This window comes from Oncorhynchus gorbuscha, linkage group LG01 (assembly GCF_021184085.1).
Source record: "Oncorhynchus gorbuscha isolate QuinsamMale2020 ecotype Even-year linkage group LG01, OgorEven_v1.0, whole genome shotgun sequence".
NCBI classification, from domain to species: domain Eukaryota; kingdom Metazoa; phylum Chordata; class Actinopteri; order Salmoniformes; family Salmonidae; genus Oncorhynchus; species Oncorhynchus gorbuscha.
The window spans coordinates 41259648-41285600 of record NC_060173.1 but is presented as its reverse complement, the minus strand read 5'-3'; the positions used below and the strand labels follow the sequence as shown (position 1 = coordinate 41285600).

At 45.5% G+C, this 25953-nt stretch overlaps 1 protein-coding gene across 1 annotated transcript in view; it reads left to right on the top strand.

Annotated features, from left to right (window-relative positions):
* The first annotated feature begins 1092 nt into the window (after positions 1-1092).
* zc3h18 (zinc finger CCCH-type containing 18) overlaps positions 1093-25953 on the top strand; it is a 36111-nt gene continuing 11250 nt past the window's right edge. The window contains 15 exon segments of the mRNA XM_046352660.1: positions 1093-1249; positions 8996-9915; positions 12264-12348; positions 12842-12993; positions 13097-13192; positions 13455-13612; positions 13732-13761; positions 14024-14141; positions 14354-14581; positions 14583-14641; positions 21680-21868; positions 22034-22159; positions 22349-22444; positions 24395-24575; positions 25310-25377. Of these exon segments, the coding sequence (XP_046208616.1) occupies positions 9010-9915; positions 12264-12348; positions 12842-12993; positions 13097-13192; positions 13455-13612; positions 13732-13761; positions 14024-14141; positions 14354-14581; positions 14583-14641; positions 21680-21868; positions 22034-22159; positions 22349-22444; positions 24395-24575; positions 25310-25377 (2492 nt within the window). The 5' untranslated portion in view covers positions 1093-1249; positions 8996-9009.

Sequence of the window (25953 nt, the reverse complement as noted above, 5' to 3'; positions counted from 1 at the left end):
CGTAAAACAAGGTTAAACCACATGACCTTTGTTTTGGAGGTATTAAAAACAAGGTTAAGGGTAGAGAAAGCTTGTTGGACACTAAGAAAGCTTTGTTTTCCAGCTGTATTATCTGCATATAAATGGATAAGAGAGCTTCCTACTGCCTGAGCTATGTTGTGATGTAAATTGAGAAGACTGTGGGGCCTAGGATTGAGCCTTGGGGTACTTCCTTGGTGACAGGCAATGTCATTTACAAAATAGCCTCCAGCACTCTACTCAGCAAATTGGATGCGGTCTATCACAGTGCCATCCGTTTTGTCACCAAAGCCCCATATAGTACCCACCACTGCGACCTGTATGCTCTCGTTGGCTGGCCCTCACTTCATATTCCTCATCAAACCCACTGTTTCCAGGTCATCTATAAGTCTTTGCTCGGTAAAGCCCCGCCTTATCTCAGCTCACTGGTCACCATAGCAGCACCCACCCGTAGCACGCGCTCCAGCAGGTATATTCCACTGGTCACCCCCAAAGCCAATTTCTCTGTTTGGCGCCTTTCCTTCCAGTTCTCTGCTGCCAATGACTGGAACGAATTGTAAAAATCACTGAAGCTGGAGACTCATATCTCCCCTCACTAACTTTAAGCGCCAGCTGTCAGAGCAGCTTATAGATTACTGCCTCTGTACATAGCCCATCTGTAAATATCCCATCCAACAACCTCATCCCCATACTGTTACTTATTTTTGTTGCTCCTTTGCATTTATTGCCTTACCTCCCTTATCCTACCTCATTTGCATTCACTTGTATATAGACGTTTTCTATTGTATTATTGACTGTGCTTGTTTATCCCATGTGTAACTCTGTGTTGTTGTTTGTGTCGCATTGCTTTGCTTTATCTTGGCCAGGTCGCAGTTGTAAATGAGAACTTGTTCTCAACTAGCTTTAAATAAAGGTGAAATAAATTAAAATTTTAAAAATCACTGCGGAGTGTTTTTTGTTTTAACGTTATTGAAGTCATGTTTAATATTGAGCGCACGGTGGCGCCAAAGGACAATAATGTTGCCCGTTTATGGCTTAAACTGACAGTGTCGTATTTTGATGACGTCACTGCAATGGCCGCTCTCACTGTATCGTGTAGGTTTTTTTTATTTCCTCCAGCATAGCAGATAAATAACCATACCATTATTTATTGTAGAGCCTCAGACAAAGAGGAAGAGAGACGGGGTTGTTCTTAACGCCGCCTGTCTTCAACGAGGTTCAGGTTGGAAAGGTGACTGAAAATATTTCTAGTTTATGTAGCTAACGTTACTGGTGTTTGTAGGGGGAGGGTTGCATTGTTAATTGAACAGACAAGCATGCTTTGATAGCAGACCAGAAAGTGCTATTTTGCGTGTATAAAGTTGCTTTTCAGTTGCATTGGTTGGTTAAACCTTTTTAACTCCTTGTGGCATCTTCTAAATACAAATCAGACGTTAGCCTCTTGTCTGGTATAGCCCTCGCAGTTTTCGGGCCTGCTTCACCCGGTAACTAGCTAACGTTAGCATTGTTGTTGTAAGCTAACGAGACATCTTTTCGTCCTACTGCGCTGAAGTTGCCTCTTAATTTGCTTATATCTAGCTACGACATTGTTCTACTAAAAACACAGAGTCCCCCAGTTTTAATAAGAAAATTGTGTTGAAGGCAGCTATGATCACCTTCTCTAGTTGAAACACAACTAGTTAACGTTCGCTTACTTCGCTAGGTAATTTCCCAATAAGATGTGATTTGATATAAAATATCAATATGTAATCATCTCTGACAGACTTATTGACCTGCGTGAAGTTTACTATTCTCGAGATAAGGCGGATGCACTCGCTACATGCATGTATCTTATTGCGAACTTTGGGGCCATATGCAATCAGATTACTAGCTACAATTCGCGTTTTGACGTCTTCCATCGAGATGATTTCAATGAAATCACATTTTCTTGGTCACTTATTTTTTACTACATTGTAGAAAAACTATGACATAACACATTGAATCGTGTAGTAACCAAAAAAAGACTAATCAAAACATATTTTTGATTCTTGAAAGTAGCCACCCTTTGCCTTGACAGTTTTGCACACTCTTGGCATTCTCTCCACCATCTTTACCTGCAATGCTTTCCCAACGGTCTTGAATGAGTTCCCACATGCTGAGCACTTGTTGGCTACTTTTCCTTCACTCTGCTGTCCAACTCATCCCAAACCATCTCAATTGGGTTGAGGTTGGGTGATTGTGGAGACCAGGTCATCAGATGCATCACACTCCTTCTTGGTCAAATAGACCTTACACTGCCTGGGGGTGTAAAAACAAATGATAGTCCCACTAAGTGCAAACCAGATGGGATGGTGTATCACTGCAGAATTCTGTGGTAGCCATGCAGGTTCAGTGTGCCTTGATTTCAAAATAAATCACTGACAGTGTCACCAGCAAAGCACCATCACACCACCTCCATGCTTCACGGTGGGAACCACACATGTGAAGGTCACCAGTTCACCTGCTCTGCGTTTCACAAAGACACAGCGGTTGGAACCAAAAATCGGAACTCTGGACTCATCAGACCACTGGTCTAATGTCTGTTGCTCGTGTTTCTTGGACCAAGCAAGTCTTCTTAATATTGGTGTCCTTCAGTAATGGTTCCTTTGCTATAATTTGACCATGAAGGCCTGATTCACACAGTCTCCTGTGAACAGAGGATGTTGAAACGTGTCTGTTACTTTGTGAATCATTTACTTGGGCTGCAAATCTTGAGGCTGGTAACTCTAATGAACTTACCATCTTCAGCAGAGGTAACTCTGGGTCTTTATTTCCTGTGGCAGTCCTCATGAGCCAGTTCCATCATATTTCTTGATGGTTTTTGTGACTGCACTTGAAGAAACTTTCTTAAGTTCTTAAGAAAACTTTTTAAAGTTCTTAATTTTTTGTATTGACTGACCTTCACGTCTTAAAATAAGTGTGGACTATTGTATCTCTTTGCTAATTTGAGCTGTTGCCACAATATGGACTTGGTCTTTTACCAAATAGGGCTCTCTTCTGTGTAGCACCCCAACTGATTGGATCAGATGCATTAAGAAGGAAAGAAATACCACAAATGAACTTCTAACAAGGCATACCTGTTAATTGAAATGCATTCTAGGTGACTACTTCATGAAGCCTGTTGAGAGAATGCCAGGAGTGTGTAAAGCTGTCATAAAGGCAAAGGGTGGCTGCTTTGGTGAATGTCAAATATAAAATACATTTTGGTTACTACATGATTCCATATGTGTTATTTCATAGTTTATTTGTTCACTATTATTCTACAATGTAGAAAATAGTATAATTAAATAAAAACCCTTGAATGAGTAGCTGTGTCCAAAATTTTGGCTGGTACTGTATGCTGAACAAAAATATAAACCCAACATGAAACAATGATTTTACTGAGTTCATATAAGGAAATCAGTCAATGTTCTGTTATAATCTCCACACGGCACGGCCAGAAGAGGACTGGCCACTCATAGCCTGGTTCCTCTAGGTTTCTTCCTAGGTTTTGGCCTTTCTAGGGAGTTTTTCCTATCCACTGTGCTTCTTCACTGCATTGCTTGCTGTTTGGGGTTTTAGGCTGGGTTTCTGTACAGCACTTTGAGATATCAGATGATGTAAGAAGGGCTATATAAATTGATTTGAATTTAACTAAATTCATTAGGCCCTAATCTATGGATTTCACATAACTGGGCAGGGGCGCAGTCATGGGAGGACATAGGCACACCAACCTGGGAGCTAGGCCCCGTCAATCAGAGTTACTGACAAACATATGGGCCTAGCTCCCAAGTGGGTGGGCCTATGCCCACATATGGCTGTGCCTAGTTTCATCAGCTGTCCGGATGGTTGGTCTCAGTTGATCCCACAGGTGAAGAAGCTGGATGTGGAGGTCCTGGGCTGGTGTGGTTACACGTGGTCTGCGATTTTGAGGCCTGGTTGGACATACTGCCAAATTCTCTGAAATGATGTTGCTTTATGTTTGAGAAATTAACATTCTATTCTCTGGCAAAAGCTCTGATGGACATTCCTGCAGTCAACAGGCCAGTTGCACACTCCCTCAAATTGAGACATCTTTGGCATTGTGTTGTGTGACAACAACTGCACATTTTATAGTGTCCTTTTCTTGTCCCCGGCACAAGGTGCACCTGTGTAATGATTGGGCTGTTTAATCAGCTTTTTGATAATCCATCCACCTGACAGGTGTGGTTATCTTGGAAAAGGATAAATTCTCACTAACTGAGTAAACAAATTTTTGCACAAAATTGGAGTGAAATATGGAACATTTCTGTGATCTTTTATTTCAGCTCATGAAACATGGGACCAACACTTTACATGTTGCATTTATATTTTTTCTCTGTATATTTAGCAGATGTTATTGCAGGTGTATCAAAATGCTTGTGATCCTAGCTCCACCGTTGCAGTAATATCTAACGATACACACTAATGTAAAATATTGGAATTTAGAAGTATTAGGAAGCGCAATGTCGGAGTCAAGACTATGTATATGTACAGTTGAAGTCGGAAGTTTACATACACCTTAGCCAACTACATTTAAACTCCGTTTTTCACAATTCCTTACATTTAATCCCCGTAAAAAAAATCCCAGTTTTAGGTCATTTAGGATCACCACTTTATTGTAAGAATGTCAGAAGAATAGTAGAGAGAAGGATTTATTTCAGGTTTGATTTCTTTCATCACATTCCCAGTGGGTCAGAAGTTTACATACACTCAATTAGTACTTGGTAGCATTGCCTTTAAATTGATTAAGTGGGCCAAACATTTCGGGTAGCCTTCCACAAGCTTCCCACAATAAGTTGGGTGAATTGTGGTCCATTCCTCCTGACAGAGCTGGTGTAACCGAGTCAGGTTGGTAGGCCTCCTCGCTCTCACGCGCTTTGTCATTTCTGCCCACAAATTTTCTATGAGATTAAGGTCAGGGCTTTGTGATGGCCACTCCAATACCTTGACTTTGTTGTCCTTGAGCCAATTTTCCACGACTTAGGAAGTATGCTTGGGGTCATTGTTCATTTGTAAGACTCATTTGCAACCAAGTTTTAACTTCCTGACTGATGTCTTGAGATGTTGCTTCAATATGTCCACAAAATCTTCCTTCCTCATGACACCATCTATTTTGTGAAGTGCACCAGTCCCTCCTGCAGCAAAGCACCTCCACAACATGATGCTGCCATCCCTGTGCTTCACAGTTGGGATGGTGTTCTTCGGCTTGCAAGCATCCACCTTTTTCCTCCAAACATAACGATGGTCATTGTGGCCAAACAGTTCTATTTTTGTTTCATCAGACCAGAGGACATTTCTCCAAAAAGTACGATCTTTGCCACCATGTGAAGTTGCAAACCGTAGTCTGTCTTTATGGCGGTTTTGGAGCTGTAGCGTCTTCCATGCTGAGCGGCCTTTCAGGTTATGTCGATATAGGACTTGTTTTACTGTGGATATATATACTTTTGTACCTGCTTCCTACAGCATCTTCACAATGTCCTTTTCAGTTCTGGGAACGCATCTCCTTCCTGAGCAGTATGATGTCTGCGTGAGTCCATGGTGTTCATACTTGCGTACTATTGTTTGTACAGATGAACATGGTACCTTCATGCATTTGGAAATTGCTCCCAAGGATGAACCAGACTTGTGAAGGTCTCAAACTTTTTTTCTGGGGTCTTGGCTGATTGAATGAAGGCCTTGAAATACATCCACAGGTACACCTCCAATTGACTCAAATTATGTCAATTAGTCTTAACCGACTTGCCAAAACTTTGTTTTGTTAACAAGAAATGTGTGGAGTGGTTGAAAAACGAGTTTTAATGAATCCAACATAAGTGTATGTAAACTTTCGACTTGGTAAGAAGTATAGACATTATGGACAGTATATGAATATAATATGTAGTATATCTGAAGAGTGATATATGTACAGCAGTATTTATACAGTGCATTCGGGAATGTATTCAGACACCTTCCCTTTTTCCAAAACCAAGCCACGAGGTCGAAGGAATTGTCTGTAGAGCTCTGAGACATGATTGTATTGAGGCACAGATCTGGGGAAGGGTAGCAAAAAATGTCTGCGGCATTGAAGGTCCCCAAGAACACAGTGGACTCCATTATTCTTAAATGGAAGAAGTTTGGAACCACCAAGACTCTTCCTAGAGCTGGCCAAACTGAGCAACCGGGTTTGACCAAGTACCCGATGGTCACTCTGACAGAGCTCTAGAGTTCCTCTGTGGAGATGGGAGAACCTACCAGAAGGACAATCATCTCTGCAGCACTCCATCAATCAGGCATTTATGGTAGAGTGGCCAAACAGATGCCACTCCTCAGTAAACGTTACATGACAGCCCGCTTAGAGTTTGCGAAAAAAAAGGCACCTAAAGGACTCTCAGATCCTCTGGTCTTATGAAACCAAGATTCAACTCTTTAGCCTGAATGCCAAGCATCACATCTGGAGGACACTGGTCACCATGCCTACGGTGAAGCATGGTGTTGGCAGCATCATGCTTTGAGGATCTTTTTCAGCGGCAGGGACTGGGAGACTAGTCAGGATCGAGGAAAATATGAATTGAGTGAATTAAAGCTCCAGAGCGCTCAGACTGGGACTAAGGTTCACCTTCCAACAGGACAACGACCCGAAGAACACAGCCTAGACAATGCAGGAGTGACTTCGGGGCAAGTCTCTGAGTGGCCCAGACAGAGCCTGAACATGAACCCAATGTAACGTTTCTGAAGAGACCTGAAAATAGCTGTGCAGCAACTCTCCTCATCCAACCTGACAGAGCTTGAGAGGATCTGCAGAGAAGAATGGGATAAACTCCCCAAATACAAGTGTGCCAAGCTTGTGTCATACCCAAGAAGGCTCAATGCTGTAATCGCTGCCAAAGGTTCTTCAACATGGTACCGAGTAAAGAGTCTGAATGCTTATGTAAATGTGATATTTCAGTTTATTTGTAATAATTTAGCAAAATGTCTAAAAACCCATTTTTGCTTTGTCATTATGGGGTATTGTGTGTAGATTAATGAGGGGGGAAAAGATTTAATCAATTTTAGAATAAGGCCATAAGCTAACAAAATGGGAAAAGTCAAGGAGGTCTGAATACTTTCCGAATGCACTGTATAGGATAGGCCTTGACTAGAATACAGTACATACTTATGAAGTGGGTAAAACTGTGTGTAAACATTATTAAAGTGACCAGTATTCCATTACGATGTACATAGGGCAGCAGCCTCTAAGGTGCATGGTAGAGTAACTGGGTGCTAGCTGGCTAGTGACAGTGACTAAAGTTCAGGGCAGGGTACTGAGTGGAGGCTGTTTAGTTGTTTTTCATCCTCTCGATCCCAGCTTTGATGCACCTGTACTGGCCTTCTGCATGGTACTGAGGTAAACAGGCTGTGGCTTGGGTGGCTTGAGTCCTTGATGATCTTCTTGGACTTCCTTTGACACCGGGTGCTGTAGATGTCCTGGAGAGCAATGTTCCCCCGGTGATGCGTTGTGCAGACCATGTGATAAAGCCCGACAGAATGCCCTCAATGGCGCATCTGTAAAAGTTTGATGGTTTTAGGGGCCATGCTGAATTTATACAGCCTTCTGAGGTTGATGAGGTGCTGTTGTGCCTTCTTTATCCACACTGTCTGTTTTGGGTGGACCATTTCTGATTGTCAGTGATGTGTATGTCGAGGAACTTTAAGCTTTTCAATTCATCCACTTCGGCTCATCGATGTGGTTGGGGGCATGCTCCCTCTTCTGTCTCCTGAAATCCATGATCAGCTCCTTTGTTTTGTTGACGTTGAGGGAGAGGTTATTTTCCTGGCACCACTCTGCCAGGGCCCTCACCGTCTCCCTGTAGGCTGTCTCGTCGTCGTTGGTAATCAGGCATACCACTATTATTGTCTGCAAACTTGATGATTGAGTTGGAGGCGTGCATGGCCACTCAGTCATGGGTGAACAGGGAGTACAGGAGGGAGCTGAGCACACATCCTTGTGCGGACCCTGTGGTGAAGATCAGTGGAGTGGAGATGTTGTTTCCTACCTTCACCACTTGGTGGCCTGTCAGGAAGTACAGGGCCCATTTGCACAGGGTGCGGTTGAGACCCAGGGCCCCAAGCTTGATGATGAGTTTGTTAGGGTAACATGGTGTTGAAGGCTGAGCTGTAGTCTATGAACAGCATTCTTACATAGGTTATTCCCCTTGTCCAGAGAGGGAGAGGGCTGGGTGCAGTGTGATGATGATTGCGTTATCTGTGGATCTGTTGGGGCGGTATGCAAATTCCAGTGGGTCTAGGGTGTCCGGTAAGGTGGAGGTGATATGATCCTTAACTAGCCTCTCAAAGCACTTCATGATGACAGAAGTGAGTGCTACGGAGCAATAGTAATTTACTTCAGTTATTTTGCTTTCTTGGGAACAGGAACAATGGTGGACATCTTAAAGCAAGTGCAGACAACAGACTTGGATCGGGATTGAATATGTCCGTAAACACTCCAGCCAGCTGGTCTGCGCATGCTCTGACGCGGCTAGGGATGCCGTCTGAGCCGGCAGCCTTGCGAGGGTTAACACGCTTAAATGTTTTACTAATGTCGGCCACGGAGAACGAGAGCTCACAGTCCACGGGAGCGTTGGTGGCCCGTGTTGGCATCACTGTGTTTTCCTCGAAGCAGGCAAAGAAGGTGTTTGGGTTGTCCGGGAGAAAGACATTGGCGTCCACGACGTGGCTGGTTTCCCTTTATAATCTGTGATTGTCTGGAGTCCTTGCCACAAATGTCTCGTATCTGAGCTGTTGAATTGCGACTCCACATGACTGTTTGTACTCAACCATTTTCCCAGTCACCTTGCTGTGTTTAAATGCGGTGGTTCACGCTTTCAGTTTATTTTGGCAATTATCTGTATATTGCCTAGAGACATTGTCTTTGTGTATTAAACCAAATGTATCTATTTTATTGACAGACAATTCTATAAGTAAATTCTTTCTTCTGTTTTAGTGGATCATTCTCCAATGGACACCCCTGAGAGTCCCACCCAGTCTCCTGAAAGCCCCAACCAATCACCCCAATCCCCAGAGGAAGAGAGGGCAATTTCTGACAGTGAGTTCCTGGCATCCCCCGAGGAGGAGGAGGAGGACAGGCTGCTCTCTGAAAGTGAGCTGCTGAATGATGAAGACAACGGTGGTTTAGATGAAGAGGGTGGTGAAGTTGGGGACTCTGAGCTGGATGATGATGAAGATGGGGGGGTAGTTCAGGAGCGTATCTCTGACCCAGAGCATGATGAAGCTGATGGGGAAGGTGAAAGGGATAGGCATACTATTCTAGAACAGGAGCAGGAGGAGTCAGTGGGGATGGTGATGATGGGACAGGAGCGACAGGAAAGCCAATCAGATGAGGAGGAGGACCGGATCAGCCAAACTCCTAAGTCCCCTGATTCTGAGCCAGAGCAGGAGAGGTCATCCCCTTTAGCTGAGGAGATGTCCAGCCATGAGAAGGAAGATGAGAGTGGGGAACCGTCTGTGAAGTTGGCAGTGGAGACAGCAGAAGTAGATGATGAAGAGGAGGAAGAGAGACTGAGGAGGAGGAGGGTGGTGGTGAATCAGATGAAGGAGGAGTTGTCGTCTGTGTCCAGAGAGCTTGACGAGCATGAGCTGGACTATGACGAGGAGGTTCCTGAGGAGCCCAATGTTCTAGCGCCTGAAGAAGATGACGAGGTAGAGAAAGGACCCAGAGAAGGGGATGAGAAAGAGGACAAGAGCGTCAAAAAGAAAGAGAAGATACCAATCCTTCCTCCATCCCCAAAAGACGGTCCACCTAAGAAGCCTGAAGAGTCCAGGGCTCAGGACAGAGGAAGGAGAGATTCCTTTCGTGACAAAAAGGACGAGGATGATGGAGAGATTGATGAGGGAGAAATAGATGTAAGTAATGTGATTTGTATGCTCTCTTCAATCTGCATTATACTTTTAATCAAGAAACTGATTTCTTTGAGTATGCAGGACTACTCACACTGAGATATGGGAAGGAAGCAAAACAGGAGAACAGATCCAGTACAGAACTGCAAAGTCAGAACTGGGGCTGTTGCAGTGACCATATTACCGTCACACCAACAGGCATGTATGTGTATTGACCACAGTCAAATTCCAGGTGACCGTTGAGTCACGGTAATCTCCTATGCACTCTGTACATGAATGGCACTGATGCGTTGGGACTACACAACTCGCTAATGACCGTCAGGCCGCTAATGACTTGATACGCAGTGCACTATTGTCCCTCTAATCCAGCGTTTCCCAAACTCTGTCCTCTGGAATTTAGTTTTTTGCCCAAACACTACACAACTGATTCAAATGATCAAAGCTTGAGGATTAGTTGATTATTTGAATCAGCTGGGTAGTGTTTGGGCAAAAACCAAAACGTGCACTCCTTGGGGTCCCGAGGACCGAATTTGAGGAACCCTGCTCTAACCACTCTGACATCAATGCAAATACACTGGAAAATCACATCAAACACTCATCATCAAAACAGTATTGTGCTTTTAAAACTCACTGTGATCGATCAACTTGAAAAAATAAGTTCAAAAACAGGTTGAAACTAAGTGAAAAACGTGTTCGCTGTGGATCTTGTTTTAAAGCCAAACAAGGAAAAGGACAGCACTTTCTAAGGGGATGATTCATTAAAAGCAATTGACGTGGCATGTAGTACGCCTATAGGCATATTAGAGCTTATGCATACGCCTATATATGATCACGCCTGGGCGAAAAAGTCTGAATTAATGTAATGATTGTGCCGTTATACAATACACAGCCTAATAGCCTACCACATATTCTTTGGTACGTAATTGGTCTAGCCTATAATCCAAAAACTAAACAAATTCTAGTATTTGCCTTTGAGTGTGGACTGTATTATTATACATACTGGATGGACTGTTTACCTTATGCTACGCTCCAACAATACTATCCATGAGTCTGGGAGAGAACCTACAGGCCTAGGTGATGCTGTTGGTTCATTGATTGTGCAGGGCGGCTACAGAGTAGGCTGGTTAGCCTACAATTACAGTGAATTAGTATTTGTTTTATTTGATCAGCCTCACCACCATGTGTTTCCATCTCCTCTCTCGCTCTCCTTCATTCCTTTTTGTGAGCGCATAGAGAGAAATATGTTTCATTGTGTAAACATGTTACTATCGGTGTTCCTGAACAGATTTCACTTGGTTGCTTTCCCAAACGAAGCACTGTGTAGCTGCAGGAAGAGGGTTGGAGACCCCTTGAATATCACCAGCTCCTCAAACAGCCCAAACATTTCTATATGCAATCCACAGGAGGCTGGTGACACCTTAATTGGGGAGGACGGGTTCGTGGTAATGACTGGAGCTGAATCAGTGGAACGGTGCCAAATATATCAAACTCATGGTTTCCAGGTGTTTGATGCCATTCCATTTGCTCTGTTCCAGCCATTATTATGAGCCGTTCTCCCCTCAGCAGCCTCCACTGATACAATCCTGTGTGGAACGCAGAGTTTTGGTGATTGCCACTTAAAAGAGGATTCCAGCTTTCTACTGCAACTATATTTATTTCTCAGCTGCTAAATGAAGCACATTGCTCCGCTGTAAAACCAGAGTCGCCTAGCCGGCACGATGAAAAAAGGAGCCATGGTAAAAAGCAGCCTCCAGTCGCTATTCGAGTGCATACGGATAACGTCTTTTTTCCTTTGCCCCAGTTCTGCACATTTGATAATGGCCCATTTTAAATCGAAACTAATTCCACATATTATTAAAGACAAGATTATATTGAGAATAATATGATGGGTGCGAATGTGATCACTTGATGAGAGAACAGGTTGTGCAGCCTGAGGCAAGGGACAGAGCACAAGCTTTTTTTGTGACTTTCTCAAATCATCAATATACTCGCATCATGCAGCCCTTATATGTTTTGATTTCTAAGACATTCTAAGGTTTGTATTATTCACAGCTAAAGTTGCAAAAAATGATTGACTTTTTAAAGGGAAGACTTTCCAAAGGCGCCCATCAGTGGCTTGTATGTGTGAAGGCCTGAAGATGCTGAATGTGTTAATTTAAAGGCAAATTACAGTGAGATCAGCAGTCGTTTGCATGACAGTTACCTGGCAACATTTAATGACCGCCAAAGCCCGAGTCAGAACCATGTGGCAATACAAATAACCTGCACCCTGTCCCACTGACCTAGAGTCATAAGGTTACTTCACGGATGCACATGGGGAAGTGAGTTGATATTTAGCTGTTCCATTTGTGCAGGATGATGACCTGGAGGAGGGAGAGGTGAAGGACCCCATGGACAGGAAGGTCAGACCCAGACCCGTCTGCAGGTTCTTCATGAAAGGTACCTCAACGTACTCTCCTGTGCACCACTCGCGTGTACAACACCTGTCTTTTGACGAAACTACACTGTGCAAACATTGCGTGTGCAACTTGAGCATTCCATTCTACACCAGAGACGTATCATGAAGGTTAAACCGAAGGTAAAAACGTGAACCACTTGATCAGCAACACAAGTCTTGCGTGTTGTTGCTTCACTGATGTTCTGCTTCTGTGGCCTGTGTAGCGTTTCTCTTCAATGTAACGGTCCTTTTGAAGCAGTGATATTGAAGACACTTGTTTCAGACAGCAGGGGGAAGCATTGTACTTCATAACTTAAATGAAGATAATGTGGTAATGGATTATTATTAGGAGCTAAGCCACATACAGCGATGATGGATGTCAACTTACACCCAAACACCATTTACTTCAAAGTATTTGAATTCAATGAAAATATGCTTTTTCCAATTCCCATGTGTCTGTTTTCCAAATGATACAGCTCTGTTTTTCTTTTCCAGGTAACTGCACATGGAGTATGAATTGTAGGTTCATCCATCCAGGGGTCAACGACAAGGGCAACTACTCTCTCATCTCCAAGCCAGACCCCTTCTCTCCCAACGGGGCACCACCTGGAGCACCCCACCCTCTCATTCCTGGAAGCAACCCCTGGGTATGCACCACCTCTGGCCTGCTGTATTTGGACCTGAAGAGTGTGTGTGTGTGTTTCTGCATTGGGTAAATGTATTGTGTTTACATCTGTTTCCCTGTCTCAGGGTGGACCTGCTGTTGAGGAGCTCCCTCCACCCCCTCCTCCAGTGGAGCCTCCTGTGGAGAGTGCCTGGGAGAGGGGTCTGAGACATGCCAAAGAGGTACAACACCCTCTCAGCTCTTACAAGCATATATGTACTCCTCTTCTGTACAGGTTATTTTTCAGCACCAGCTGATATTGAGTATGTTGGTTTTTTAATTGACATATTTTCTGAGAGGGTCACCCTGCTACATTTGGCTCGTGAAGCGTCTTTATAATAATACAAGTGTGCATGCGTGTTTAGCCTCTATGGGTTTGTTCAGTCAGCAGGTTATGGTGAAATCCCAGACTTTCATTGTGTAAAAATTGCCCTATTCCCCTAGGTGTTGAAAAAAGCTACCATACGCAAAGAGCAGGAGCCAGACTTTGAGGAGAAGCGCTTTAACGTGACCATTGGAGAGGATGAGCGAGACTTTGACAAGGAGAATGATTTCTTTAGGGAACGCAGCTACCGCATCACCAGAGAAATCAGAGACCCGGGGTAAGCTCAGGAGCTATGGTTCAAAAGAGAGAAAATATCTTGCCATGGTGGATGTTTTCAAGAATTGTTTTAGACTACGTCTCTGTTTAAACTGTTTTTGGCCTTTTCTTCCCCCGTAGTGACTTGGAGTTCAGAGACCCAGTCTATCCGTAAGTACAATGTAGGGGGCGGTAGTAACGTCCTCTTTTCATGCATCTCTTATCTCTACGTTTCCCTGCTTGATTATCAGCTCCTGCTCTGCTTTGAGAATCCAGCTGGTCAGTTATAATGACCAGCCCATTCCACTAGGCCTTATGATTCACATGTCTAATTATGAGTTTGTTCAAATATACAAATAAAATGAACCCTAAATTATATAGATGGTGTATATCTCTATTGTACGATTTGTCCTCGTTTGTGATGTCATTTCAGTAATGACCCATATGCGGATCCATACTATGACTATGAGATGGAGGCCTTCTGGAGAGGGGGACAGTATGAGAACTTCAGAGTGCAGTACACAGAGACCCCTCTGCCCTACCACTACAGTGTAAGTACACTCAGAGCAACATCCACCACCCAAGGACTACACAACTTTAAACACAAATGCACAATCGATATTAACTTTGTCGGATTTGCATTTTACTTGTAAGTCTTTTGGTTAAAGAGAATCTTGAATGTGCCGTTGGAAGTGTAAAGCAGGTTGAGCCTGGCTGGAGGTCTATGGCAGTGTGTTTACAAACCCACCTGTATGAATGTTAGGAGCGTGAACGTGAGCGGGACCCGCGAGAGCGCCATCGTGACCGTGAGCGGGACCACCGCGAGCGAGAACGCCGGCAGAGAGAACGTGAAAGGGAAAGAGAGAGGGAGCGAGAGAAGGAGAGAATGCGCAGAAAGGAGGAGTGGGAGAGGGATCGCATGAAGCGTGATGAGAAGGAGAGGCCCGTCAGGGAGCGGCCTCCACGCGAACCTCGGGAGAAGAAGGAGGGGGGAGGACAAGCAGCCTAAAGGTCCCCCCAGGTCCCCCATCGATACCAACATGCCCCCCAAGTGAGTAGCATGTCCTTTATTACAGGTAGCATGTCCTCTAGACCAGGGGTTCCCAAATTCGGTCCTGGAACCCCCCGGTGCACGTTTTAGTTTTTTCCCCCAGCAATACACAGCGGATTCTAATAACCAACTCATCATCAAGCTTTGGTTATTTAAACGCGCTGTGTAGTGCTCAGGCAAAAACCAAATACTTGAACCGGGGGGGAAATGACCGAGTTTAGGAAACTCTGCACTAGACCAGGGGTTCTTAAACTATTTCGGCTTGAGACCCAAATGACAAATGGACTATTCTCCCATGACTCAAATAGTCCTCCAATGACTTAAATGAAAAGGAAATTATGTGTGATTTATAGATGTATTCTCAAAACTCGTGACGCATCACATGCTGGGTCCCAACCCGTAGTTTAAAGCCTCAATCCTTAGTTGAAACTAGGGATGGGCATTTTACATTTTTGCACTTTATTTATCAATATGCCAAGAGATCGCAACAATACCTAATTTATCATGACTATTACAGATAACATATCCTAATTGCTGATTTGCTCCATATATATGATATACATGCATACATACAGTTGAAGTGGGAAGTTTACATACTCTTAGGTTGGAGTCATTAAATCTCGTTTTTCAACCACTCCACACATTTCTTGTTAACAAACTATAGTTTTGGCAAGTCGGTTAGGGCGTCTACTTTGTGCATGACACAAGTAAAATTTCCAACAATTGTTTACAGACAGATTAGTTCAAATCAAATGTATTTATATAGCCCTTCGTACATCAGCTGATATCTCAAAGTGCTGTACAGAAACCCAGCCTAAAACCCCAAACAGCAAGCAATGCAAGTTTAGAAGCACGGTGGCTAGGAAAAACTCCCTAGGAAGAAAACTAGAGAGGAACCAGGCTATGTGGGGTGGCCAGTCCTCTTCTGGCTGTGCCGGATGGAGATTATAACAGAACATGGCCAAGATGTTCAAATGTTCATAAATGACCAGCATGGTCGAATAATAATAAGGCAGAACAGTTGAAACTGGAGCAGCAGCACGGCCAGGTGGACTGGGGACAGCAAGGAGTCATCATGTCAGGTAGTCCTGAGGCATGGTCCTAGGGCTCAGGTCCTCCGAGAGAGAGAAAGAGAGAATTAGAGAGAGCACACTTAAATTCACACAGGACACCGAATAGGACAGGAGAAGTACTCCAGATATAACAAACTGACCCTAGCCCCCCGACACATAAACTACTGCAGCATAAATACTGGAGGCTGAGACAGGAGGGGTCAGGAGACACTGTGGCCCCACCCGAGGACACCCCCGGACAGGTCCAAACAGGAAGGATATAACCCCACCCACTTTGCCAAAGCACAGCACCACTAGAGGGATATCTTCAACCACCAACTTACCATCCTGAGACAAGGCTGAGTATAGCCCACAAAGATCTCCGCCACGGCACAACCCAAGGGGGGGGGGCCAACCCAGACACGTCGTTCACTTATATGTGACTGTCTCAAAATTCCAGTGGGTCAGAAGTTTACATACACTAAGTTGACTATGCCTTTAAACAGCTTGGAGAATTCCAGAAAATTATGTCATGGCTTTAGAAGCTTCTGATAGGCTAATTGACATAATTTGTTTCAATTGGAGGTGTACCTGTGGATGTATTTCAAGGCCTACCTTCAAACTCCGTGCCTCTTTGCTTGACATCATGTGAAAATCAAAAGAAATCAGCCAAGACCTCAAAAAATATGTGTAGACCTCCACAAGACTGGTTCATCCTTGGGAGCAATTTCCAAACGCCTGAAGGTACCATGTTCATATACAAATAATAGTACGAAGTATAAAAACCATGGGACCACACAGCTATCCTACCGCTCAGGAAGGAGACGCGTTCTGTCTCCTAGAGATTAACGTACTTTGGTGTGAAGATGCTGGAGGAAACAGGTACAAAAGTATCAATATCCACAGACAAAACGAGTCCTATATCGACAAAACCTGAAAGGCCGCTCAGCAAGGAAGACGCTACTGCTCCAAAACCGCCATAAAGACAGACTACGGTTTGCAACTGCACATGGTGGCATCATGAGTAGGGAAAATAATGTGAATATATTGAAGCAACATCTCAAGACATCAGTCAGGAAGTTAAAGTTTGTTCTCAAATGGGTCTTACAAATGGACAATGACCCCAAGCATACTTCCAAAGTTGTGGCAAAATGGCTTAAGGACAACAAAGTTGGAGTGGCCATCACAAAGCCCTGACCTCAATCCCATAGAACATTTGTATGCAGAACTGAAAAAGCATGTGCGAGTAAGGAGGCCTATAAACCTGACTCAGTTACACCAGCTCTGTCAGGAGGAATGGGCCAAAATTCACCCAACTTATTGTGGGAAGCTTGTGGAAGGCTACCCAGAACGTTTGGCCGAAGTTAAACAGTTAAAGGCAATGAGGTGTTAAAAAAAGTAACAAATAAAAGTAACAAATAATTATATAGCGAGGCTATATACAGGGAGGGTACCGGTGCTGGTACACTGGTTTGTCGAGGTAATTGAGGTAATATCTAAATGTAGGTAGAGTTATTATAGTGACTATGCATAGATGATAACAGAGTCGCAGCAGCGGGGAAGAAGGGGGGAAATGCAAGTAGTCTGTGTAGCCATTTGATTAGATGTTATGGCTTTAGGGTAGAAGATGTTTAGAAGCCTCTTGGACCTGTTGGGTCAGTAACTGGGGGATTTCGACTCATCCTTACCACATATGAGATGTGCAAATTCATGCTCTCTCCCCCATGTTGATATTAGACTGCAACCACAGCACACATAACACGCACAACCAGTTACTTAGTGGGGAGACCAACAGCAGACTGTCAAAACAGCCGTGTTTCCCTGTCTTCGCTCACTTTGTGACCGACAGGCACCTGTCCTATCAATAGATCACTAGAAGGTGCATATCATTCATTCTAGTGGGAAAGGGCAATAGTGTGCAACTGTAGCCAGCAATCCGGGGCAATCCTGCATGTGGGCAATCTTGCAGGAAGGCCTCTTCTGAGCGTCCCATTGGTTCCATCATCCCTCGATCACCCCATTGGTTCCTCTCCAGAGGGTGGTATGGACCTCCAGGCCATCTACAGCACCCGGTGTCACAGGAAGGCCAAGATCAGAGGACCTCAGCTACCCGAGCCACTTCCTGTTCACCCTACCACCATTTAGAAGGTGGGAGACAGTGCAGGTTTATCAAAGCTGGGTCCAAGAGACTAAAAAACAGCTTCTCTCTCCAGACAATTAAACAGTCACCACTGAGCCAGCTGTTGTGAGATAATCGAAAGTACATTTCTCTACCATAAGCTGCCTCCAACATCGTTTTTGAGAATTGGGCAGTACGTCCAACTGGCCTCACAACCGCACACCACATGTAACCACGCCAGCCCACGACCTCCACATCCGGCTTCTTCACCCGCGGGATCGTCGGAGACCAGCCATCTGGACAGCTAATGAAACTGTGAGTTTGCAACCGTTATAGGGAGGTTCATCCGAATGCTCGTCGTCCTCACCAGGGTCTTGACATGACTGCAGTTTGGCGTCGTAACAGACATCATGAGCAAATGCTCACCTTCGATAGCCACTAGCAAGCTGGAGAAGTTTTCTCTTCACGGATGAGTCTCAGTTTCCTGGTATGGCATTGTGTGTGTGAGCTGTTTGCTGATGTCAATGTTGTGAACAGAGTGCTCCATGGTTGCGGTGGGGTTATGGTATGGGCAGGTATAAGCTACGGACAATGAACACAATTGCATTTTATCAATGGCAATTTGTAAGCACAGGATACCAGGATGAGATCCTGAGGCACATTGTTGTGCCATTCATCTACCACCCATCACCTTATATTTCAGCATGATAATTCACTGCACCATGTCACAAGGATATGTACACAACCCCTGAAATCTGAAATGCCCCAGTTCATGGCATTTCCATACAATCTATACACACAATCATATACATATATATTTATTTTCCGGGCTCAGACATTGCTCGTCCTTATAACATCTGCAAAATGTGTACGCGACCAAAAACATTTGATTTGAAACGGACAAAATGATGGAAACACAAACATAGTGTCTTAATAAGGCGTTGGGCAACCACGAGCCATAACAAATTCAATGCACCTTGGCTTAGATTCTCCAAGTGTATGGAACTCTATTGGAGGGATGCGAGACCATTCTTCCACGAGAAATTCCAGAATTTGGTGTTTGGTTGATGGAAACCGCTGTCTTAGGCGCCGCACCAGAATCTTCAATAAGTGTTCAATTGGGTTGTGATCTGGTGACAGAGATGGCATATGGCTTACATTGTTTACATGCTCATCAAACTATTCAGTGACCACACATGCCCTGTGGATGGGAGCATTGTCATCCTATGGGGGCGTAGCCATGGTAGCCAAAATAATGGCTTGCCCAAAATAATGTCCCTAAGCATGATGGGATGTTAATTGCTTTATTAACTTAGGAACTATGTGTGAAAGCATCGGCTCTCAATATACTTTGTATACCTAATTTACTCAAAGGTTTCCATTATTTTAGCAGTTACCTGTATCTTAGTTTGCAAGGTTGGAAGACTTTAGAAAAGCAAGTACTGAATAAGACTCACATTCCTTTCAATCTTTTACCCAGATTTTAGCAGAAAAGCATATTTACACCAGTCAGGTGGATACAGACAGGTCACTACTGTATACAACTTAACAAGCAGAGGGGGATTCAAAAGTACAGTCTTCGTCAGCCGATATGTATGAATCATTAGGGCCGGGACGATACCAGTATGGCAAAAACAAAAACATTCAAAACCTGCTGTATGTAAAATATTGTGTGCTTGGAAAATAAACAAACTGGACTCTGGATGATAACAATGATGTTTGTTTCCAACATTAGGGCTGTTTTCCTAAAGAAATGAAATCTGTCTTGTTTCTTTGACATAACACCAACGAGTATCCTGATAAGGATATCGTCCCGGCCCTATAAATCATGTCAAAACATTTAGCAAAAGATTTCTCAAAATATCCCAACCAATTTTTGCAAAATACATTTTACATATACATAAGTATTCAGACCCTTACTCTGTACTTTGTTGAAGCAGTGATTACAGCCTCGAGTCTTCTTGGGTATGACGCTACAAGTTTGGCACACCTGTATTTGGGAAGTTTCTCCCATTCTTCTCTGCAGATCCTATCAAGCTTGAAAGGGCAGCGTCGCTGCACAGCTATTTTAAGGTAACTCCGAAAACGTTCGATCGGGTTCATGTCCAGGCTCTGTCTGGGCCACTCAGAGACTTGTCCCGAAGCCACTCCTGCGCTGTCTAGGCTGTGTGCTTATGGTCGTTGTCCTGTTGGAAGTTGAACCTCGCCCCCAGTCTGATGTCCTGAGCACTCTGGAGCAGGTTTTCATCAATGCTCCGTTCATCTTTCCCTTGATCCTGACTAGTCTCCCAGTCCCTGCCGCTGAAAACATCCCCACGGCGTGATGCTGCCACCACCATGCTTCACCGTAGGGATGGTGCCAGGTTTTCTCCAGACACGACGCTTGACATTCAGTCCACAGAGTTTGATCTTGGTTTCATCAGACCAGAGAATCTTGTTTCTCATGGTCTGAGAGTCCTTCACTATTGTGTTGTAGATTGAGGATTTGTTTTTAATCCATTTTAGAATAATGCTGTAAAGTAACAAACTGGTAAAAGTCAAGGGGTCTGAATATGTTCCGAATGAACAGTAAATGTTGAACTGGAATGCAAAAATGCTCTGTAAAATTAGTGGCCCTGTCGAGCCAGTGACTGACAAGATCCACTTGCCATCGTGTTGATGTTGAACCCTGCACGCAAAATAAAATAAAGGTTGAGCATTGTGCGTCCTGTGAAACACGACCCAGCCAAGCCGCACTGCTTCTTGACACAATGCCCGCTTAACCCGCAAGCCAGCTGCACCAATGTGTCGGAGGAACACTGAATACCTGGCAACCATGTCAGCGTGCATGTGCCCGGCCCGCCACAGGAGTCGCTAGAGCGCGATGGGACAAGGACATCCCGGCTGCCCAAACCATCCCCTAACCCGGATGATGCTGGGCCAATTGTGTACCGCCCCATGGTTCTCCCGGTCGAGGCTGGCTGCGACAGCCTGGACTCGAACCAGGACCTCTAGTGGCACAGCTAGCACTGCGATGCAGGACCTTAGACCACTGCACCACTCGAGAGCCCCCCACACCTATTTTTAAACATTCTGGTAAACAATCCTTATTTACTAGCTTTGTATGAAAGCGCAAATGTTCAGGTAGGGAAACTCCTATACCGAAATTTTCGCCACACACAAGAAGCAACAAAGAACTGTTGGCTTTCTGTTCAAAAGAGGTTAGGCCTACATTTAGGTTATACCCAGCCATACAAGTACTGGAACTGTGATATGATGGCCTAGATGAGTGCATAACATGGCATCAGCATATGATGTATGTAGTCTAGGCTGTGTGTTTACACTGCAGCATCAGATTTGGCTCTGGGTTTGTTGAGACTTTCTGTTTGAGCGTCTGTCCAAATATTTTGCTGAGGAAATGGGAGAGATTCCCAGTGTTGAAACAGCTCTGATCCATATCTTAGACTCTACAGAGAGGACAGTGAAACATCGCATCCCTTTAACCTCCAATCAGTCAGTGACTGGACTGGTGCTGTCACTGAACATTCTTTTGCCATCACAGGAACAGTCCTTGGTGCAGAATGTTTTTGAATGTGTGAATAATTATTTTGAGGGGTCATCAGATAAGGTCCGTCCGTGACAGCTTGTTCTGCGCTCATCTCCTCCGGGAATGTTGCAACACATCATGTTGTGATTTCAGTGTCTTTGTTTCTCTTACCTGGGAATAACTGAAGGGAGGTCATGCCATACTATGTTATGAACATAAACTGAGGAATGAAAACAGTGTATGGAACCTTCTTTATTTTGTATTTCTCTCTCATTCGTTTGTGATGCTTTATTGCTAAATGTGTGATTGATTTGATTGCCTCTCTCAACCCCTCTTCCCAGTCGGCCGATGATGGAGCCGCCTCTCAAAACGGAGCTGATGCCCATGTCCAAGCGGCCAGATGAGTGGAAGGACCCCTGGCGCCGGTCTAAATCCCCCAGGACACGTCCGGGCATGTCCGGGTCACCACCGCGGGGCCGCCGGCGTCACCGGCCCTCTGGATCCTCTGTCTCACTGTCCAACTCCTCTAGGTAGCTTTCAATTCAGCCTTACCTCTAGTCTGATACTCTGGTAACACCTTAAATCAAAACTTTAAAACAATGTTTTTATTCTGCAGTAATTTATATCTACTTGAGTACTATGGGTTTCTGTGTGTGTGTTAAAGAGTGAGGTTAACTGTGGGTTTTGTTCTGCAGGTCTTCGTCCCGCTCTTCCTCCTACACAGGCTCCGGATCATCCCGGTCTCGCTCTCGCACCTCGTCCTTCAGCTCGTACTCCAGCCACTCCTCCCAGCACAGCTCCTTCAGCGGCAGCCGCTCCAGGTCCATAACACACACTCTGCCTGTCTGTCTGTCCACCCCCACAACACTGTCTGTTGAGTAGGACACCCATTCACTGAGAGCATGGTAACCTGTAATCTCAGGTCTCCCATAAGAGAGCTGATATGTATCATGGATTGGAGATGACTTAGGGTTGTAATTAAACGTGGCCTTCTGTTTGTCTCACTGAAGGTCCAGATCGTTCTCCTCGTCTCCCTCTCCGACCCCTTCAGCACAGAGAAACGCCAAGAATAAAGCAGCAGCCCCACTGGCCCTAGGGCCCAAAGGGTAAAGCTATACTCATCCGTCCATAGACATACTGTATATTCATCGGTTGTGCTATGCACTTCCATACACAACTCACACAGATCATATGTACTTTTCCTTTCATGGCTCGAGTCAATATACAGTGGGGAGAACAAGTATTTGATACACTGTCGATTTTGCAGGTTTTCCTACTTACAAAGCATGTAGAAGTCTGTAATTTTTATCATAGGTACACTTCAACTGTGAGAGACGGAATCTAAAACAAAAATCCAGAAAATCACATTGTATGATTTTTAAGTAATTAATTTGCATTTTATTGCATGACATAATTTTTGATGCATCACAAAAGCAGAACTTAATATTTGGTACAGAAATCTTTGTTTGGAATTACAGAGATCATACGTTTCCTGTAGTTCTTGACCAGGGTTGCACACACTGCAGCAGGGATTTTGGCCCACTCCTCCATACAGACCTTCTCCAGATCCTTCAGGTTTCGGGGCTGTCGCTGGGCAATACGGACTTTCAGCTCCCTCCAAAGATTTTCTATTGGGTTCAGGTCTGGAGACTGACTAGGCCACTCCAGGACTTTGAGAGGTTTCTTTAAGGAGCCACTCCTTAGTTGCCCTGGCTGTGTGTTTTGGGTCGTTGTCATGCTGGAAGACTCAGCCTCGACCCATCTCCAATGCTCTTACTGAGGGAAGGAGGTTGTTGGCCAAGATCTCGCGATACATGGCCCCATCCATCCTCCCCTCAATACGGTGCAGTCGTCCTGTCCCCTTTGCAGAAAAGCATCCCCAAAGAATGATGTTTCCACCTCCATGCTTCACGGTTGGGATGGTGTTCTTGCGGTTGTACTCATCCTTCTTCCTCCAAACACAGCGAGTGGAGTTTAGACCAAAAAGCTCTATTTTTTTGTCTCATCGGACCACATGACCATCTCACATTCCTCCTCCGGATCATCCAGATGGTCATTGGCAAACTTCAGACGGGCCTGGACATGTGCTGGCTTGAGCAGGGGGACCTTGCGTGCACTGCAGGATTTTAATCCATGACGGCGTCGTGTGTTACTAATGGTTTTCTTTGAGACTGTGGTCCCAGCTCTCTTCAGGTCATTGACCAGGTCCGAGCTAGTTAGGTCTCCCAGAACTACGTTCTGAGCTGATCCCTCACCTACGTCATGATCATTGATGGCCCACGAGGTGAGATCTTGCATGGAGCACCAGACCGAGGGTGATTGACCGTCATCTTGAACTTCTTCCATTTTCTAATAATTGCGCCAACAGTTGTTACCTTCTCACCAGGCTGCTTGCCTTTTGTCCTGTAGCCCATCACAGCCTTGTGCAGGTCTACAATTTTATCCCTGATGTCCTTACACAGCTTTCTGGTTTTGGCCATTGTGGAGAGGTTGGAATCTGTTTGATTGAGTGTGTGGACAGGTGTCTTTTATACAGGTAACTGGTTCAAACCGGTAATGAGTGGAGAACAGGAGGGATTCTTAAAGAAAAACTAATAGGTCTGTGAGAGCCGGAATTCTTACTGGTTGGTAGGTGATCAAATACTTATGTCATGCAATAAAATTCAAATTAATTACTTAAAAATCATACAATGTGATTTACTGGATTTTTGTTTTAGATTCCATCTCTCACAGTTGAAGTGTACCTATGATACAAATTACAGACCTCTACATGCTTTGTAAGTAGGAAAACCTGCAAAATCTGCAGTGTATCAAATACTTGTTCTCCCCACTGTAGATCAATCAATATTGATACTTCATAGTCTTACATAATAATAGGGTAGTTTGCATGTAATGCACATGCTGTACTGTTCATCTTAGACATGTAGCTAGCATGCTTATAGTATTAGTCTGTAGAATCACTGTCTCTTGAACAAAGCATGTGTTTTTCCCTCATGGATGTGACGTGTGTAAATGCTGCATGCCAAAAAACAAACCAATGTCTTATCATCCTCAAGCATCCCGTCGAAACCTGGTGCGCCTTCCCCTCCTGGTAGGGAGAAGGCTCCCCCCAAGAAGGCTCCAAGCCCACCACTGCCAGGCCAGCCTGGGAAACCCCCCAAACCCACCCTAGAGGGGGCTAAGCCTGGCAACTCCCGCGAGCCCCGTGAGGTGGGCCGACCCATGCCGCCTCAGGAGGTGGGCCGACCCATGCCGCCTCAGGAGGGGGGCCGACCCATGCCCCCTCGGGAGGGGGGCCGACCCGTGCCCCCTCGGGAGGGTCAGGGGGGCCGACCCATGCCGCCTCGGGAGGGTCAGGGGGGCCGACCCGTGCCGCCTCGGGAGGGTCAAGGGGGCCGACCCGTGCCACCTCGGGAGGGTCAGGGGGCCGACCCATGCCACCTCGGGAGGGGGCCGACCCATGCCGCCTCGGGATGGTCAGGGGGCCGACCCATGCCGCCTCGGGATGGTCAGGGGGCCGACCCATGCCACCTCGGGATGGTCAGGGGGCCGACCCATGCCGCCTCGGGAGGGGGCCGACCCATGCCGCCTCGGGAGGGGGCCGACCCATGCCTCCTCGGGAGGGGGCCGACCCATGCCTCCTCGGGAGGGGGCCGACCCATGCCGCCTCGGGACAGGGGCCGACCCATGCCGCCTCGGGAAGGGGGCCGACCCATGCCGCCTCGGGATGGTGGCCGACCCATGCCGCCTCGGGAGGGGGCCGACCCATGCCGCCTCGGGAGGGGGGCCGACCCGTGCCTCCTCGGGAGGGGGGCCGACCCGTGCCTCCTCGGGAGGGGGGCCGACCCGTGCCTCCTCGAGATGGAGGCCGAGCCATGCCTCCCCGGGAGGGGGGCCGAGCCATGCCTCCCCGGGAAGGGGGCCGAGCCATGCCTCCTCGGGAGGGGGGCCGAGCCATGTCACCTCGGGAGGGGGGCAAACCCCTCAACCTGCGGGAGGGCCGACGGAAGGAGCGGCAGCAGCACAATCCACCGAGGAGGTAGGACAGAAGTACACATTTGGTCAGAGATGGCCATCTATCTTTCACAAGTTCCTTTGTCACATTCAACACAGCCAACCTGATATCTCAAGGTTATCCAATGATATACAAAGGTGTAACAGGGCTTGACATACAGGGCTGCCCGCTTGCCTAGGGATGTTTTGGAAACCCCCCGGGCCTGTCAATCATTCATGTCAGTGGCCCGCTTTGGCCAGTGAAAAAAATATTATAATAATGGTATTTTCAGTCTAGACTATAAAATTAATTTAAAAATTACATAAATTCCCCGAAGCTGTTAGTTCTTGTATATTGCTGTGAAAAAGTATTTACGCCCTTTCGAATTTTCTCTACTTTTGTATTTTTTTGATACTGAATGTTAAAAGATCTTCAACCAAAACCTAATATTAGATAAACGGAACATGAGTGAACAAATAACACAACAGTTAAATACTTATTTAATTCATTTCGTAAACAAAGGTATGCTGTGTGAAAAAGTATTGCCCCTTACACTCAATAACTGGTGGTGCCACCTTTAGCTGCAATGACTCCAACCAAACACTTCCTGTAGTTGTTGAT